The following is a 20,867-nucleotide window of genomic DNA, read 5'->3' as shown; positions in this document are numbered from 1 at the left end:
TTTTTAACATTCACATACCTACATTTATATATACACAATACACATGCAAAAAGGGAATATAATACACTAAATTGTGTGTGCTTTTTCACTTATTTTCTTATGGCACAATCTTATGTCATTGAAACAGTTTTGGAAACTATGATATTTAGTGGCTATATAACATGCAATTTATTTAGCCAATCAACTGTGGGGATTTCCTGAGTTAAAACTGTCAGCTATAAATTGAAACCATGTGGTCAAGAAGCTGACTTCAAAATCTGCTACGGAAAGTTTCTATTCAGAAATTTCAAGATACCATTTGTAAGTACTGAAACTTTATAACCAAAATTTCAATGAAATTCACTAAGTTTTAGCCATGAAGAATGTTTACTAAAGACCATGTTTTTCCCATTGAAGAACACCTTTTCATAATTAATCTTGAGAAAGAAATGAAAGAAGTACTAAAGACTGAGGTCACAGTAATAATTAAGAACTAAGAAGTGCCTACTGTAAGTCTCAGCAATTCAATTTTCCTAATAAAGCAAAATAAGATAATAAGATAATATATGTGTCTATTACTTGTATAATTAAATATTCAAATGGCTAAAGAAAAGATTATAGGAAAAATGCATCAGAAAAAGAATGAAGCAAATGACAAAGGGTTAATAAATGTTAAATCTGAAAGTTGACATTCTTTAACCTTTTCTGTATTTAAATCTTTCTCCCCCACCTCTCCTCCTAAAAAATTAGTGTTAAAGTATTACTCATGTGAATAAGGTACTTTAGGTTTTAGTTATTAAAGTAGAAGGAAAATCAATAAGTTTTGCCAGAAGCTAAATGGACCTTTTGGGATGAAAAACAAAAAGCTGGGCACACAGCATTCAGAGTTTTTCTTAAAATAAAACTATTTAAGCTAAATATCAGTGTTTCATATTAGAATTAAGTCTGAAGACTTAATGAAGGTTTCAGCTTTTGAAGGTTATAGTATGCTTTCTTCAAATACTATCCTACCTGAAAAATGTATTTTCTCTATCCAGAAGGTTCAGTAAATTGTATTTCAGTTTCTATCCCAGGTCTCTTTACTAAGGACTTCCTGATGCTAAACACATGTTTTGAAATTCCAGTTCTGAAATCCAGACTTAGTTTAAGTGACAATTAAAGAGTTTGCCATTTGATGAAATCACTGAAAATTTTAATTAATTGGAGTTCCTAATAAAAAGATTAAATAAAAAGTTATGGAAATAAACCAAATCTTTACATGAGTTTTCCTAAACAAAAATTTCAAATAAATATAATTCCTTAATTGCTCCATTTTCCCCAATGTAGCCTAGGATGCCTTACCTTTGTGACAGCACCCTCCACCCCCTACTCCACTAATCAGTTTTCACCTCCTTTCTCTGCTGGAACACGTGAATTTTTCAGCAAAAGTGACTCATTTATTGGCATCTTGTCAAACTAATCCTGAAACTCTAAGGAAGTTCAGCACTAAAAGAATTCTAAACCTAGAACAATTTTGCTAACACACATCATTTTGATTTGAGACCTGAATCACTTTCAAGAGCCCAATACATTCTAACAAACTCTGTTTATATTTTTCTTACAAAATGTACTCCACCATGCCGCCTCCTCCCAACTTGAGTTTGGCAAGGCAAGATGAGAGAGTTTAGAAGCATAAGAACAGGAGAGTTTAGAAGCATAAGAACTTTTGCTGAAAAAAGAAACTATTCACTCAGTTTGGGAAAAAATTCTATTCTGTAACATTAAACACCAGTATATGTTTCAGAGTCCTCAAAGTTTGTTTCTCCCCTAGTTTGATAAAAACAAAAAGCAATACACTAATTTCTAAAAAATAAAAACAAAAAAATTAGAAATTTCATTGCTATTATTTCACCAAATAAAAGTTAAAAAAATAAATTACTGAGAACTATTTGGTCAAAAATCTTTGATAAGATGGCACTAGTATAAACTATCAACTGCAAATCACCTTATGCTTTTGGTTCACACACTTAGCCACTACAAGACAGAAAACTGCCCCTTTTTCACCAAAGGGAGCACAATGAGAAAGAAACAAGAAAACAAATGCTTCATAAGACGTTTACTTAGAGCTCTAACAATTGTCACACTCCACCTGGTGGCAGGAGCTGCCTGAACTGATGAAGTGGAGGTCATCACACAAAAAATTCCAGAGAACAGTTTCCTGAATGTCTTTAGAAAATAGCAAGATGCTTTTCTCTTGCCCTATATAGAATAAACCTAAAAGGTTCTACCAAAGTTCTCTCACATAATAGTAGGTCAATATCTAATAAAGTTCAGCAGAGATGTATGACAGTAATCAGAATGAGAGACCCACATTTAGATAAATCTATTCACAACCATTCTCTCCACACTAAGTTAAATGTCATCTCAAGTCTTTAAAACAGGTAACAAGACACATACAGCTGCTACATGATTCTTTATCACATACTCCCACTAACTTTCTTTACCCTTTTCCCCTATGGGTAAACTAGAGAGTTTAATTAACACAGTTAACAGCAGCCTGCCACATTGCTTTTAGATATTTGCCAGTAACATATACCCATGGGATACTCTAGAGACTGATTTCAACCCAAAATAAAAATAGATAAACAGAGCTCAAACAAAATTAAAACTGAGTCTGGCTGCCCACACTTATTTTCACACATGAGGAAAAATAGCAGTTCTCCTAGAAGCCTCGAACAGACATATCTTTAGAACACAATGTTAAAAATATGCCCCCCCCTCCTTTTTTCCCCTACCTGTTTCTCACTCAAAGCTGTGATTTTGGCTTGGAGTTCATGAAGCTGTTTCTTTAAATCAGCATTCTGATTGGAAAGAAAAAATATCTGTGAGAAAGATATTTCATTTGTTAACAGCATAGTAGCAAGAAGACCTTATGCATACTGTATTACAAATGATGAAGCAACCTTAAGCATTTAGCCAATCAAATTTGTCATGCATTAAACTGTAGGCATATTATCACCACCTAATGCACAGCTTCTAAATGTAGACTCCTAGTACTAGAACAGAAGCAGTTTCTTTGCAATAGTTTTAAATTACATCAAGTTTTATATTTTAGCATCTTGCACTGTAATAATACCCCTTCTTACTAAAATATTATTATTCTCTATAGCAAGCATCAGTTGACTGAAAACCTAAAGCTCCACTAATCAGACAAAAGCAGGAAAATGGAAGTTATAAGTATGCATACACTGCATGTTTAACAGCATTATCAATAAAGATAAGAGGTTTTTCTCTTCTTGCCCTCTCCCTTATTTAGTAGAGTACATTTGTTATTTTAGCCTAGATTTGAAAAGCTGTCAGTGCTGCAACTGCCTTAACACTACATCACTCAAATTAACACACTGACTACTAGGGCATTTTCTCAGTTCTAAAATTCTAGGAATCAAAAAAGAATACTATTTTAGATGAGATACATTGAGTATGCTTGCCTTTATTCAAGTGGGGGGAAATCCAAAATTAAAGTTTTCAAATGCTTAATTTAGCAGAATAGCCTACTACAGATTGAATATCACCCCAATGAGAGACTATTTTTATTGTTTCTTAAATAATTCTCTCAGTTCACCCTGCCTGCTCTGAGGGGGTTGGGGCACACATCCCTACTCCTGATGTTTATTCCATGTGGTCTTTTTTTACCAATGTATTTGACAGAATGCCTCTCTAACACTTTACCCACCAGATTATCAAACAACTTACTGGCCCCAGATTCTTTGGGTTAAAACTGTTTTATTAAATGACCACCAGTTATATCATAAACACTAAAGTTTTAATGATACTTCAATTGCTGACAATACAGGTTACCATATTAAATAAATAATTTATTAATCTAAGGTCCTGCACCTCTTGATGTCCTAAATCTAATTTAAATTATAATAAATTAAAGTAAATAAATAAAAATAGAGACACATCTCATAGAAGATGGACTACCGAATAAAAGTTAAGTATGAGCCACCAATGCCAACTCTCAGAATCAATGGATTATGTCAGAATAGTGAGAATGTGTGCTAAATTCCTAGTCTTATACTATCCACACTTATGACCCATCGTCTAAAGGCTGCAAAAGAGACAATCCCCTGAATAATTATAATCATCAAAAACATGGTAACATTTTAGGAAGATTTCTCTTTGGGGATAGAGAACAAAATGCTTAAGTAAAAGCTCCTATGAGAATTTAAAGGAAAGGTAACACTTGCTAGTTTATTATATAAGATACTTTTAAACCCTAAGGAATCTTTTAAAAACAAAAAAAGTTATAATAGCTTTTAAAAAAACTATTCTAAATTTTCACCCTAAATATAACGGGATTAAATATTTAAAAGTTCTAACTGTATTTGTATTTTAGCTATGAAAATAAAAATATAATTCTGGGCTATAAACAATAACTTTGATTAACATAATAAAAGTAACAAAGATGAAATGATAGCTATATTATAGCAGAATGATTGTATTTCTAAACCATTAAAAAAGCAATGTGGTAAAAAATTGCTAAAAGATGACAGTTTTAAGAGCTTGAGCATTAGTTCATATTTAATTATTTTATTGTTACTTTAAACTTTTAATTTTAGAATTAAATTAATAAAAGCAGTATTTTACCTGTGGATCCTGCTTCATCTGAGCAACCAGTTTCTGTTAATAAAGATTAAAATAAAGAGCCATCAGTCTTACATATTAACTCATTGTGGCTAATCAGATTCAGCCCCCAAATCTAGAGTTAAATCCATACACAAAAAATAAGAATACAGTCAGACTATCCCCAAACTCCTGTGATCCATACAAAGGTTAATCACACATTCCTCTTAGTATCTTTAAAAAAAAAAAAAAAAAAAGAATCCCACTTCTTTATGTTGGGAAGGGAAAGCTTCTGCTTTTTCTGCTTTTTAACAAATCTGGGATTTGAGGGGGAATGAGGACTTTAAAAAGGCAATTTAAACAAGCTGCAAGCTCTAAAAAGCCAAACATCCTTTAAAATGTTGTCATTGTCTAGAATCCCAAACAAGGCCTGGAAAGAAGCTGCTCTCACACAAAACAGGCCTGTCTGGATACAGCAAAGCACAGATTTGGCAAGTCTGTTAGTTTGGTTCTTACCACAGAAGGAGTCTAAGTGTCAGATGTGACTTTATCACTGTCTTCTGTGTGTGTGTGTGTGTGTGTGTGTGTGTGTTGGGAGTGGAAGTGGGGAATGTGTTCTGTGGGTGCTCAGCATTTGTGAGCAAGGAATTGAAGGAGTAACAATGTATAACTCTACTACCTGGGTTCCTCTGGGAAGGGAAGTGCTATGAAAATACTGAATGACCAGGACATTTACTAGGGAAAACAGAAGTCCAAACAAATGAAAACAACTGAAAGAAAAAAGGACATCGTTTGACCTAAATGGACTTGTAAAAGTGTCACTGCCCAATAGTAACAATAACGAGGAAAGGAAGAATTTGAAGGATAAAGGAGTATCAGAAGGCTGATTCCTAAAAGTATCTAGGAACAAGTGGTTCCCCAGGAAATTTTTCATGTAAATGAAAAATCTGTCACTCTGTGGTGACAAGGCCTTTTACAAAATTGTCATAAAAATCTTTCTGAAATATATACTAAACTGGGCCCTCCCTGGTAGCACAGGGGTTAAAGTCTCAGTGCTATCAAGTTCTCACCAGCCACTGAAACATAAGTTAGATCTCTGGCCAGGAAGGTGACCCACATGGCCCAATAGACCTCTCCTGTCTCACCCACTGCTCCCCTCAGCAGTGTATTTCAGTTACTCTACCTGTTCTGCTCCCCACTCTGTCTCTGGTGAATCCCCTCATCCCCACATCACTGGCCTGTACCCCCATTCTTGTATGCATAAATAAATTTTTAACAGTGAAATAAACAGAATATATACTAAACAACATCTTAAATAGAAAAAAAAATTATTAGAAGCACAATCACATCAACTCATTTACTACTGTACAAACAATGTAACAAAGTACAATTAGGCATAAAACTATTTTAAAAGTCCTTGGATTTCCTTTTTGATTTGACTACCAGAGTTTGTTCATATACTAAAGCTGCTTTGTTAAAACTGAACAGGGCTTTCTTCTATGACACAGGAATTTAAAAACTGATAGCCACACTAAGTCTTCACCTCTGGAGGAAAGAAACCAACTTTTCTATCTTGCAGCAGTAACGCTGCATTTCAGACCATCAGAGGCAGGACTGGACAAGTTGGGCAACTTAGCTGGACCATGTAAACTCCCAGTGACTTGAAGCTGACACTGTGTTACCAAGGTTAAGTTACTTTCTATTACATGAATGCAGCCTTTTCCAATAGGTATATAATATACATTATACCAAGAGTTGGTATAGTACACATCCCATAGTCAGATCCAGTTTTCTACCTGCTTTACTTGAACACAGCTACACACATTCATTATGTACTGTCTATGGCTGCTTCATCTTTATAGCAGCAGAGCAGAGTAGATACCAGACACCATGGATAACTTATAAAGCATAAATATTTTATTTGGCCCTTTCAAAAAAACTTTGCTAACCTCTACTTCATACTTGTCTCCATGCAATGCAGAGTAAATACTTAAAATTTAAATATGGCTTGCAGAGGGCCTCCCTGGTGGTGCAAGGGGTTAAGTCTCAGCACTATCAAGCTATCACCAGTTACTATAGCATGAGTTCGATGCCCAGCCAGGGAGCTGACCCATGTGGCACAGCAGACCTCTCCTGTCTCTCCTGCTGCTCCTCTCGGCAGTGTGTTTCAGCGGATCTGCCTGTTCTGCTTCCCATTGTCTCTGGTGAAACTTCCCGCCCCCACCTTACCTCTGGTCTACATTCCAGTTCTTATAGGCATAAATGAGTAAATCTTAAAATATATGGCTTCCAGAAATCTACATAACAGTCATAAAGGGGAGGAAAAAAGGGCAATCCCCCCCCAAAAAAAAGTCCATTACCAGTCATTATTATGTAAACATTTACTAAAGACCAACCATGCACACATTACTTCTTTCTTAACCATCTTCCTGTCCATAAAGAACAAAAATGTATTTCCAACACGGCAATACCATGTAGTTTCTCATTAAAAACTTTGATCCAGTAAGCTCAATTATAGCTATAATTTCATTCGTGAGGAGGAAATGAATAAAGGGGTGGCTCTGCCCCAAGATTTAGTCAAATGTATGATATAACTTCATTTCTGACATCCATGAACTTGGCATAATTAGTTCAGGTAGCAGATAAGAGTAACAACATTAGCTACAAATAAGGCATGTCACTTGCACATACTGTTAATACTTAGAACTGTTCAAAACTAGTGTTCCAATGTAACCAAGAGTGAAATAAATACTTCAGATGTTGAAACACTATCAGCACATAAATGCTTATCACTGTACACAAATGTTGTGTATTAATTAAGGGTAAGTATAAGCTATTTATTTTATGCTAAAAAGGTAAATATATAGGTGAAAAGCTTCTGTGACTATTAAGTGGCATAACCTTCAGAAGAATATTATACCCTTTTGAAAAAATGTGATTTTAGGACAGTATAAACATTAAAATTTTCAGAATTGTGATTTTCATAAAGTAGTCCTAAATTCAAACTATAAAACAGTATCTAAAAACTTTAATTTTTAGTAATCTAGTTCAATTTAGGTAATGAATATTTCAAGGAAGCCTTATTTAGGACTTATTTCTTATGATGATTTACTAAAAGCACAATGTTAACTCTGCCATCTCAAAATTTCTTTGAAATATTTCCAAAATCACACACACTTTATTAAATCATGTTTGATACATGCAAACTTCAGGCTGATTGCTGTTCTCCAGGAATTCATTCTATGAAGATGTCAATTCTGAATAAACTGAGAATTTAACTGTTGTCATTTAGGCACACTGGGTATCCAATACACTTCTATTGTTGAGGGGAGAGGATGTCCTGAGCAAACTCCACTAACTGGTTTTCTGGGTCACACCACCACCCCAGACCAAAGAAATCTGAGACACCAGGGAATATAATTCCATAATGTTCGGCACTACCAAGGGGAAAATGCTGGGAACTGAGCATGGAGTTAAGCAGCAGGTTGAGTATATAACCAGACATGTGGACCTTGGGGATGCCTGGTTTTTCATCGGCTTTCAGTGTGCTACTCGGGTTCCAGCTCGGTGGAAGTGGTAGGATGCATTTACCCAACTTGTCTCTATCTTTCTCCCTGAGTTATTAATTTCTTCATTTATCCTTTTGTAAAGAAACCCGTTATTAACCCTTTTGTGTGTGCCTGCAGCTGAATCTCATGTTAAGTCCCTTTGAAGTATGCGGGTGAGGACCCAGAGTCAGGTCAAACCATTTCACACTGGAGTCACCCCATTATCACTGTTAATAGACTTTTGTCCACAGAAAAGAGAAGCTTGTTTTTATAGATTTTTATTCTCCTCAATTAGTATAAAACCAAATAAAATAGAATGTACATAACCTATATACTAAACTTCTTAAAGTTCATAAAAACAAAATACTTCATAGAGTAGACCTCCTATACACAGGAAACTCGAAGACAACTACTGTAAAAACAGTTTAGTAAGATTCAGTGCAGTAGCAGGGATTTCTGAACATATAGCGATTCAATGTAAACAGTAAATACAGATAAAGTGCTTTTGAAGTTTTCCTATAAAGTCTCATCTACTCTAATTCTGGTCAACTTGTAAATCTAGTAGCTATCAAGGTTTTCTTAAAACAATTTCAGAAATTAACCTTACAATATAGGCTATTCACATAAAGCAAAAAACTATACCTAAGAATACTTTTAAAAAACAGTTTACTTCTGGTTCTCCACTCTCACAACCTGAACTGCTGTACATTCAAAGAAGTCAATTCATCCTTTATTACTTTTAATTACAAAGGATTATAAGTGTGTCTCTATTTTGAATCTACAAGCACATCTAGCTAACTCTAGAAAACATATAAAACATATTTTTATATAGTAAGTTAATGATTTAGTTAAGGATAGCTTTTTGTCTCAGTTATATTTACATATAGTTAAGACATACATGTCTAATTTTAAGTATTTTATACATTTATGAGTAACATAAATATTGCATCAAAATTTAACTGTTAATATATTTTATTTACTTTTACATTTGCATATTAAAGGCTTAGCCTAGGGACTTGAGGTAAAATATGTAAAAATTGTGAAATTTGAAACTTAAACATTTGTGCAGTCAATCATACTTTCATTATTAAAGATGGAACTCAAGGTATAAATTCAGTGAAGCTGAGTTGTGAGTAAAAAAATCAGTATATGTATGAAGTAAAGTATCTCTCATTATTTAAAATATGCATGTTAAGTCACAGGAACAAAGTCTCTCAATTGAACCAAAATAAAAAAAAGGTTTTCTTAAAAATATTTTCACACATGAAAAAAAAGTTCAGTTAAAGTTTTCAAAACTGAGTTTGTTAAGTAGTGATTGATACAGGGCAAATGATATGTCCCTTGGACAACAGTGTCAAAGACAATTAAAAACAGCACTAAAACCTAAATGGGCCTCTCTACTAACCTTAGCCAATATTTAATAATATGATTTTGGAGCAGCCAATAATGCAACATACCTGGTGAACCTGAATTTCCACTTTAAGCGCCTCCTGTAGAGTCTGCAACTCCATCCTCCACCTTCTCCACTTTCTCTTATGTTTGCTAATTCTATCGTTTCTTCAGCCTCTGTTTAAAATAACAAATTCTTCTCACAGCAGCTGTAAAGATCACAAAATTTTTTGTATTATTATGTTGGGCATAACATAAATACTCATGTTAAATTTTAAAAATTACTAACTATTCTCTAGCGCAAGGCAAGAAATTCCCAAAATGAAATGCTTTGTACTGAAATCTGTACCAAAATTTCCTGAGTTTTATTCTTTGAATGTCCCTCTATAAAGCACTTCCGTGAGTAAGAAAGGGGGGGGAATATATTTAAGTTGGTCACGAAAACATCTAAGCACCTACTATGTATTAGCACTGAGCTACATATGACATTCACAGGACACAGCGGTAAACAAAACCACTTCCACCATAGAAAAGAGTACAGACAGTGAGAGTATAATCATCCAGGACACAATGTCCTTTAAAAGACACAAAGCAACATGGTCACACATTTTTCAACATCACACAGAGTGAACTGAAGAGTTCAGGGTCCCTCAGAGGTTAAACAAGCCTAATGTACTCTCATTTGGATGGACTCCTTACTGTTTAAAAAACAAACTCAAAGTGGGCAAATTCTAGTAATAACTTAAAGGTTTACATTTAGTTAATAATTTAAGAGTTAACACAAATAACAATGCAATGCTGACTGTGCTGTCCATAGGCATTATTTTAAAAAAATTACTGTACACACAGATGAGGTAGGCTAGCGATGGGACGGCCTTTCCATCCGCTCAAGTGTGTTAGTGTGGTCAGTGTGTCACTTTGGCTATCCAGATAAAATGCATGTGAAAATAATGTCAAAAGTCCTGATGTGTGAATGTGAACCTTCCTCTTCTCCTCTGCCTATCACTAGGCAATTTAAATTAGCTTAATGGCTAATTTTGTTTAATTTGTTTTCTTTTTTTCTTGAATAAGGGATTAGTACTTCAGGTACTCTCCCAAAGCAAATGTTTGTTTTTGCTTGAATTAATTTAAACTTTACATCTTTCTCTTTTCTTCTTTGTACCTATGAAAGTTATAGTTAGAGCAGCTTTCAGCATTCTTTCCAACTGAGGAAGGGAACAATCAGGAAATTAGAAGAACACTATGACTGATAACCATTACACTTTCTGAAAATTATTTACATGTGGATAACATCCATATTCAACCTGTTTTTTATAAAAAAAAAAACTGATATAATGGAATATTAACTGGAGAAGTTCGCTTGTAAAGATTAGTTCTCATATTTGATTAATCTAGCTAGGCTTAAAACATCAGTGATAATCTCTTTTCTAGGGCTTATAAATTATGCTATTAATATCAAGATACTCTAACCTAAAATAAAAGAGTTCAAAACTCCTTTTCAACCTATCTGTGGAGGCTAGGAAAGGATAGCTGTACAATGATACTGTCAACCAAAATGTTTCATAAAGGTAGTATGTTTAGAGGAAGTAATTTGAAAAAGCAGACATTTTTATTAACAAGCCTGGGTTTCTAAGCTACTCACTATCTTAGAGAATCTTGGGAACTGTAATAAAAAATAAGTATCAGAATCGCTAAGTTACTGACTTAGCCCAAGATTTTGTTTTGTAAGTTTACATATAAAAACTAATGTTAAAAGCATAGTTACTTCACTTTTAAATAGTAAATAATCTCCCTATGCAAATTCTTAACATATATTAGAGCTGTTCTTGAAAAAAGTTTTAGAATAGTGTTAGTTTTTTACAAGGGTCTATCAAAAAGTGTGTCCAAACATGATTTCTTATAGTATCAGTCAAGTGAAGACCTCATCTTGATGTTGAAGGGATATTTTGACAACATGAAGACCATATTTTATTTTATTGGTAATAATATATAAACATCAAAGCTCAGCTCAACTCATATTAACTCTGGAAACAAACAGCAGGTTAAAAACATCTAGAACTTTATACAAAATACACAAAAAAAGATTAACTAGTTTGTGTAGTCAGTATGCTCACAAATTTTTAACTGTGAGAAAGCAGTTCACAGAAGAAATGTGAAAAGCCAACATAAATAAAAAACATCTGTTTTCAACAATCATAGAAATGCAAATTTTAAGAAGTTTGTTTATCACAGTAATAGAGATTTGTGAACAATAATAATGCCTGGAGTGTGGGTCAGGTGGCAATTTTATATTTTCCTTTAGGTTATCTGGGTGGGAAGACAAAGCTGTATTTACAATATTCTTTTCAAGATACAGGTATCTTCAAATTTTCCATTGAAAATACACAATTATTTTGAAATAAAAAAAATTAAGTGAGGATTAATGAAGCATTAGGAAATTTTCAACAATGAAACAAAATGCTCAGAAAGAAAAAGTAAAACCACGTTTTAAGCCAGACACTCAAAATGTCCAGAGTCCCTTGCAGGTAAGCCTGCAACTCAAATTGAAGAGGAGCTGGCATCTTTTATTTCCTCCATCAGATTAGTGCCTGCTTATTAGAGATACATAAAGAGAAGCTTTGTTTGGTAAGGATTCTAAATATCTTTTTTTTTCCAAATTAAAACTAAAGGGTTAAAAATGATAAACCTTGTTATAGAAAAACTTAAGAAGGATTTGAAGATACACATGATCTCCTCTTTCCTCAAAAAGGTCTCTTTCTGGACAGCATTTTAAGAGACTGGTTTCTGCCTAAAGGAACAAATAATATATATAAATATATATATATATATATATATATACATATATATATATATATATATATATAAATTTATAGCTTACCAAAACAAGGCAAGCATATGTTGAATCTTTTTAAAAACCATTTCAGGGATTTACACAACTCATGCATTCATCATTTGAAGCCTGAGGGTAGTTTAATAGCATCATAAAGGGAGGCGTTATTTGCTAAATTTTTTAAAGATAGGTTATCAAATTTTGAACAATTTTAACAAGCTCCTACAAAATAAATGTTAACACACCCACAAAATAATGAATAGACACACTTTATCAAAATACAATACTTTTACCATCCAACAACTCTGAACACTATCAGAAAGGACAACTGCCTGCACAAAACACTAGCCTGTTACCTTCAAAACAACACATGCCAAACAACCAGGATACCTAATGCCTAGTGGCCTTCACTTACCTTCAAGTAACAAAATGCAAAACATAAATTAAAAAATTCCTATAAGCCAGTCAAACAAAAACAATAATCAATTCCACTAAAAAAAAAAAAAAAAAGCAGCTGGGATGTCGGAAAAGAACATTCATTGTTCCCAAAAAACAAACCCAAAATTCTACTTACTCCCTGTGAAACTATTCTTTGTCTTGATTTTTTTTTTTTGCTTATAAATCAGAAATGGGAACAGTATCACTATTTTCAGAGACTGTTAAACAGTTAAATAAGGTGAAAAGCCACATCTAAATTATTAAGTTCTATGCTTTTTGTTAACTTACTCATATTCAAACACGCTTTTAATAAACTTCTCAACACAGTACATTTGCTTTCCTATTTTAAAATGTTTTCAAGAAAGGGGCTTCTAACTACTTTTTGGGGTTTAGTTCCACTTAGAGATATATGAATTTTAGAGTTTTCATTATGATTCTAATAATGTGTAATGCATAATTATGAATTTACTGCTAAAAAATACTGATTTTGAGTTGATCTAAACTTTTCCAATCAAAATCTGAGTTAACCAATAATTTCTTTAGCAATAAACCTTTAATATGTTGTGCCCCCATACTGAATCCCCTAAAAATGGATAGCTCCATATTTCTTTGGTGTTAAGACTCTGTCACTGATCTATATTTTCAGAATAGTGCTTTTTTTTCTTTTAAATTGAGCAAGTAGAAAGGCTTTATACTCACATGCTTAGCAATAAAATATAGATTCAAGTTTATGCAAACTATCTTGCACTGTATTTAATATGCAGGGAGATAAAACAGAGTCTTTGAATTTTAACTTACCTAAACTAGCAGTGCTTAGAATGATCAATGATGCTAAAAATAGTAATTATTTTAGTATTTATTGGCAATTATAACATTAAAAAAAGAAAATATTAACAATATACATAATTTGTCTTATTTTCATACTGGTACTTCTCTGGTGACATCCCATGGTCAACAGAAAACGCTAATGCACAAAGAACTTGGTAATTCTGATTTCAGAGGCTGCCCTTTGGATCTGGCAAGATTACTATGCTCAAATCCTGGTTTAAGACCTGTTTTCCAAAATCATCTCAGCTAGACAAGAGATGGTTATTTTCTAAATATTTAACTTAATATGTGTACATATGTATGTATATAATGTGCAGACACATATGTAGATTTATGAAGACTGAATGTATTTCACTAAAAAATATGCATCTTTCCTTTTTACTTTTTATTTTTGTAGGGGAGGAGGCCAGGTCTCATTTAAAACACAACAAAAAGCCTACACAGTTCATATGCTTGCAACACAGGGTGTGGTATCTGGGGTCAAGTCAGGGTTTCCACGCAGCCTCTCCTTCACAGACTGCTGCCCCGCTCCTTACCACCTGTGTTCATTACAATGTACAGTTTCTACCTTAGCTGCCTAGGCACAGGCCTAGGCTACATACACACATTCTTTGATTTCCTACCCTTCTTTTCAGAAATAAAGTACTTCTAAAATCATGCCAACTACACCCAACAGGAACACTGAAGGGAAATTTAAAAGTCACAGAAGTTCAAAAGTTGGAGAGCAGTGTGTACAAGTTTAGTGACAATGAGGCTCAGATTTTAGACTTAGTTGTTAAATTTACTAGACTGCTATTTAATGACCAAAAATTTAAAAAAAAAAAAAAAAACTAGTCCAGACAAGCCTTGCCAGAATCATATAAATATTTTACTATACAAAGGATAACACAAGAGGGTGTGGTAGTGTCAGCATAACCAATAAGAACTTAACAGAAGTGGAAATTATGGGGTATAGATTTCAGATCAATTTAAGGAAGAGCTAAGAATTAGAGCTGTACAAAAAAGGAATGGGTTACCTTATGAGGTAGTGAGCTCCCTGTCATTAGAAGGATTCAAGAATGCTGCATATCATATCCCCCTCTTGGAGATTCACAATGCACATTAGCATATTAAAGGTTCTGAGAAGTCCTGCAGTAAAGAAACCTGTTTAACTTTGTTTATGCAGCATTTCCCAAATTATTTGACCACAGAATATTTTTCCACCCCTCCCACCCCCATCTCAGTAATATTTATTCATTTCTGTGGAACTAGAGTTCCTCAGAATACATTCTAGAAAATAATAAACTACACTTTTAAGAAATATAGTATTCAGTATGTACCCACATAACAATCTGACAGGGAAACAGGAGAAGAAATTGCTATGCTGCATAAAAGGGTGGAAAAGAAGGCCCTCAAGGTCCCTTCTCTAAGATGCTGATTCTATTACCTCTTAAAGTAAAGGGCTATCGGATCTTGATTATTTTAAAAGGTTCCATGAGAGAAAGGCAAGTAGAATAAAAAGGTAGTAAAATACCCAAGACTAGTTCAAATACCTCTCTTTCATGTTCAATGCCCAGTCCTTAAAAAGTAAGAGACAACTCAAGGAACTAAGTCATCAAAAGGAAGTCTTGACTGAGTATCTACTCCATCCACTGATCCAATTGAGAGAGAGAGTTAAAAACAAAAAGACTTGGCTTCAATTAAGGAACTACCTATTCCAGTTATCTTGGGTTTAATTTTTTATCATAAGACATGCTTTCTAAATAAGGTTAATATCTGTTTGATCCTTAGCCACTAGACTGTCCTGTGCAACATGTGACCTTGAATTAGATTCAAAGAAATGATTGGTTGGGATGATCTATAAGCTGTTGGAGTATGCTGAAGTAACTCTTAGGGGAAAAAATGAATTTGCCTACATGCCTCAAACTGCTACATTTTTTTCCTCTCTCTCTCTTTAGTTTTTACTCTTTAAAGATGATACAAAACAACACACACTAAAAATATATTATCAGACATGAAGGCAATCCAATATTCAGTTTAAGAAAATAAATGCTGAAGAGTTCAGATTCCCATAGTTAAAATCATCTAGTCATTTTTGCATATATATATTAAGGCCATCAAACTTAACAGCATATTAAATAATACAAAACACATTGGGAACGGTAACTTTTGAATTTCCTGACTTGAATTTTCAGTCATAACCACTGCATTAAGGACATTTTGGCAAAGGGGACCTTTACATTTTAACAGGTTATCAAATGCAGGAACATGCAAGTCTAGCAGTATTATTAGAAACACAAGTGCATCAGAGATATGACTATGTGAAATCAAACAAAAATTCACTTTTATTCAGTGCAAAGAGCAAAGCTTCGTTTCCTAGAGAGAGCTCTTTTAAAGGGACAAAAAACAAACACTGAATGATTTGAATTATCTAACACTGCACCTGCCTTGCAAAGGTACTTACCAATTTTGGGGAAACTGGCTCTCCTTCAACTCTCTTGCTCTCTAAAACAATAGAAGGGAAACACAGAATTAGTCCACAAACAGATTTATGACAGGTCATAAATAACTTTTCCATCTGATTCTAAGGAAAAACCAAAACACACAAATGCTTTATATCCAAAAGAAAAAGAGAGAGAGAAAGAGACAGGTAGTGTCTACAGAAAGTAAAGAATTCAAGGGCAGTTAAAATCTCTAATTTTCCACAGCATTTTTAAGGCAAGGAAAAGTAGCTGATTGCTATAACCTTTCCTCACCTATAGAGCACAGAAATACACACTTATTCCCAACAAATGATCTCCACCCACTGCTCAATGTTATATGAACAAACTAAAGCTAACATCCCTGATCCTTAGTTTGGTCAAAATAAAAAGGCCTTTAAAATTAATCTTGGAATGCACTTGTCTTATAGAAGGAGGCTTTAAAATTCCACTTTATCTTAGGCAAAAGGATGAGAAGTGATAGAAAGAGGCTTTAAAATTCATAGCATTTTATCATATTGAATAGTCAGTTTTCACTCACGTTCTTTAAAGTTGTCCCACTTTATAAGTTACGTAACACAGAAGTGACCTGCCTTGTATCACACACAAATTTAATCCGTGATAGTCATAAAGAAAGAGGGTCTGGGATTCCAAGCCAATGTTCAATAATGCTTTCACCAATTATATTTCTTTAAGTTGACTTCAATGTCTGAAAAGGGAAGTCGGGCTACACAGTTGATTTGTAGCTCTTCCCAGACCCAAACTTTCTAAATGAAAATAATACATAAACAAAATTTAAAACTTTTCTCCTACTATTTAAATTCCATATACCATGATCTAAAGCTAAATTCTTCTGTATGCCTTAAACAATATATGTTGTTGACTGATGTTACTCCACTAAGTGTTCTTATTTCCTCAGGGGTATTTTTAAAAAGTTTCATGTCATTCATATTATAAATTTTTATTTAATATGTATAGTTACACCAAACATAGTAAAATAATTTTAACATTTATTTTCAAAATGAATTTAATTTGCAATTTTATTCTGCCTTGTCTTTAGTAGCAATACTTCTTAAAACTCAAGTCTATATAAATGACAATTTTAATCACCAAGGTTAGAATGACTCCCACCAAGAGAAAAATCATGTAAAAAGCTGCAGACTCATAGGCTGTGTAAAAATGGATTCTCACAATGAAAAAATTATAACTATATGTGATAATGGATGTTAACCAAACTTATCGTGCTATTCTTCATAATATATGCACGTTATCAAATCATAATGTGTATACCTGAAAATAATACAATATTGTATATCAATGTCTCACCTTTAAAAAAATGGATTCTTAAATACTTTGCACACCTTAAACTACTACCAGGCACAAAGTAAATGTTCAGTAAACGTTAAATGAATGAATTGAGTGACACGAAAACTCTATTGCTGGTTTATTTTCCCTATTAAGTATTTCTTATTAGTTCTTTCAGTCTGGGGTAATTTCTTATGCATCAATCTCTCACAGCATTATTTGTTAAATTAATAACTTTGGTTAGAAACAGTTGACTAGGAATTAAAATATTACCATTTTTAAGATATAATGAAAAGCAAAAGACAAATAAATTGGACTAAACTAAGAACTTATGTCCATCAAAAAATTTTAATAAATAAAAGAATGAAAAGACAAGCCACAGAATTGGAGATGATAAATGCAAAAGACACAACAATGGTTTATACTCCAAATATATCAAATAAATTGAAAATTAAAGTGATCAGTATAGAACTGGGATTTTAACTGTTACTTATACAGCATTTTAAAAACATACAGTCACATGAACTCTTCTGAAAAGCCATGTTCAGTAAAAAGGGAGTACAGTGGACTGTACACCTTACCTCCAGGGCATTTTCTCAAAAATCAGTAAAAGAGTCAATCTCAAATTGATGAAGAATTTTGCCATGATTCCTAAAACTGTGTTATCATGAAAGTGCTCACAAAACCACTTATAGCAACTGCAGAAACCACATAGGAAATCAAAGCCTGAGAGGTTAAGTGACTTCCCGGAAGGTCAAACAGTTAGTTGGTGGTAAGGCTGGAAGCACTGACAGACCCCTGAGGCGCCTCTGACTGAGCTGGCCTTTCCACTGAACCTCGCTTCCCTTAACCAGCTGCAGCAGTTGCTCTTCAAGCAACAAACTACAATAAATACTTGCCAAATATTTTTAAGAAAAGCCTACATAAACAGTTTTAAAGGAAAATCATATAAGCAAGCTAAGGCAGGTTTTAAAACTTGAGATTCTTGATGCCAAGAGATCCCATGAATGGGCTGCAGCAAAGTTTGCCAATTCCATGACACTGTACGCTAGATTCTTTATGTATGAAAATCACAGGATGAGGATCCACAGTTTTAATAAGATTATCAAAGAGATTCAGATACTCAAAATGAGTAAATTATTTTTAGAACAGTGATTCTTAAATACTGTGCATCAGAACTATGAAAGTATTTCTTCTGAAGACTGATAAATAACTGATTGATAACAGACTACCCCCTGAAAACTGGTAAAGATAAGCAAATATTTATAAAGAATATTTATTCTGTAATTTAATGATAGCAAGTAAGCTGCAAAAAATACTTATATATAAATGTATGTTTCACATTATCCATATGCAAAACACATTTAAGTATGTAAATTTCCTCACATTAAGTCTATTGAAAGTACACTTAATTTTTTTCTCACATACATTTTGCACTTGTAACTAAGGTAATTCAACATTTTAATCATATTTGCTTAAATTTTAAAAAATAAAAAATATTTTCCTTGAAAAATAAAACACAAGTTGTAGTAAATGAAAAAATTTTTGCTTTTAATGATGAACATTATCTTGCTAACCTAACTTTACAGTTTTTCAAAAACTGAAGATTATTCACCTATCCAGAATTTCACAGGTAGCTGCTTTAGTTAGATCTCATAAAGAACAAATCATTCAGATTTCTGATGTGGTTGTAAAACTTAAAATATTATCAATAAATCAAAGATGATTAATAGCTACTTTCTAAGTACCTTTTATAAAATATCTAAAACCTTTGTATGTGAAGAATATATATTGAACAATAAACAAATATCAGTGAAATAGTTCAACATTAGATCATGTTTTAAATTAGGCTAAATTCATCCCACTACAAATTTCAAACGATTAAGTTTATAGTCTGCTCAATCATAAATTCTGATAAGGGACCAGAATAGCACAGATAATTGTCATTCAAAGACACTTTAAAATGTCACCTTACGCAGAAGATTCCATCTCTTCTACTACACCATACCCTAATCTTAAATACAGTAAGTTTCACTGCTTTTTAGCTATCATTTCTTTCTAATTTCCAACAAACAGGCTCAATAAGTTTGAAATAAACAAAAATCAGGGCTTAGAAGAAAAAGCAGAATCCTGCTGAGATTGAGTTCTGCAGACCCCGAAAGCATCACCTAGCTGCCCCGTCCTTCTTACCCCTCATGGACATCCCTCTAGCACCTTTTCCGTCACTCAGGAAGCATCAATTCTTTCCTTATTGATGGGTCATTCTGTTTCTTCTATTTTGAAAAAGCATTGTAGTTGTGTAAATGATTGACAAATTAATAAAATGTGAGCAAAAAAAGAGAATCCCCCTTTGATTCCGTAGCTTTCTCTAGTTATTGTACCATGTCTTGCTTCATATATGGCAAACTCCCTGAAAGACTTAATCACTCACTGTCTCTAACTCCCCTCCTCTTACTCTTAACAGAATTCACTCAATTAGGGCTTTTGCCTCCTTCCATTACGTTACGATCACCAATGACCTCCCTGTGCTAAATCCAGTAGTGAAGTCTCACTCTTGTCTCCTGCTTCAGGCAGTATCATTTTGCCCAGCTGATCATTCCTTCTTAACTCAGGACACCACCTGCCCTTGATTTTCCTACTAATCACTCTAGCCACTCTTCTTGATTTCTTCTGCTGGTTCTTCCTCATCTCTCAAAGCCTCAAAATACTGACCTGCCCCAAGGCTCAGTTATTGAACTCTTTCAATTAAGTAATCTCACCAGTCTCCTGGCTATAAAATAATCTAGTACACTGGTAACTACCAAATTTTTATCTTCAGCCCAGATCTTTCCCCTGAATTCCAGACTCACAGACCCCACGCCCACTCAACACCTGTCAATAAAGAATGCTTTTCTTTAAAAATCCTTTAAATAGGTATCTCAAGCTTAAGTCCAAAACTCAACTATCTATCCCCTCAGCCTCTTCGTCAGAGTCATCTCCATCTCAATAAATGTCTATACCATCCCTTCAGGCCAAACTTTAAAGTCGTTATTAACTCCTTTTCCCCTATTCTCTCCATCCAATTCAACAGTAACCATGTCCTATCTACCTTCAAAATACACAGATTTTGACCACTCCTCTCAACTCCACTACCTTCTTGGCCCAAGACACCATCATTTTTCACCTGTATTACTGCAGTAGCTCCTAATGGCCTCTCTGCTTCCACCCTCATCCTGATAAAGTCTGTTCTCTAAGCAGCAAGGATGGCCATTTCAAAATCCAAGACAGTTCTTTACACATTTCTCCTCAAAATTCTCACTGGCTTCCCATCACAACCACATGAAAAGAAAATGAAGTTCTTTACAATGGCCAACGAGGCTCTAAGTCACTTGGGCCTGTTATCCTGAGACCGCTTCTCCTCCCCTAGCTCCACAACTCAATCTGCTCCAGTCACACTAGCCTCTTTTCTGTACTTCAGATTCCAAACAAGTTCCTTTCTCAGGGATC

At 33.8% G+C, this 20,867-nt stretch overlaps 1 protein-coding gene across 2 annotated transcripts in view; it reads right to left on the bottom strand.

Annotated features, from left to right (window-relative positions):
* Positions 1–20,867, bottom strand: part of PHF21A (PHD finger protein 21A) — a 165,794-nt gene that overhangs the window by 120,139 nt on the left and 24,788 nt on the right. For both annotated transcript variants that reach the window (XM_004682877.2, XM_012725557.1), the window contains 4 exons: positions 16,061–16,101; positions 9,590–9,730; positions 4,609–4,641; positions 2,754–2,819 (listed from right to left, as the gene is read on the bottom strand). In XM_004682877.2, the coding sequence (XP_004682934.1) occupies positions 2,754–2,819; positions 4,609–4,641; positions 9,590–9,643 (153 nt within the window). In that variant the 5' untranslated portion in view covers positions 9,644–9,730; positions 16,061–16,101. The remainder of the gene's footprint in view (positions 1–2,753; positions 2,820–4,608; positions 4,642–9,589; positions 9,731–16,060; positions 16,102–20,867) is intronic.

Source organism: Condylura cristata, unplaced genomic scaffold, assembly GCF_000260355.1.
Source record: "Condylura cristata isolate star-nosed mole 26May11 unplaced genomic scaffold, ConCri1.0 scaffold00015, whole genome shotgun sequence".
In the NCBI taxonomy this organism is placed as follows: domain Eukaryota; kingdom Metazoa; phylum Chordata; class Mammalia; order Eulipotyphla; family Talpidae; genus Condylura; species Condylura cristata.
This window is presented reverse-complemented; position numbering and strand designations above follow the sequence as displayed.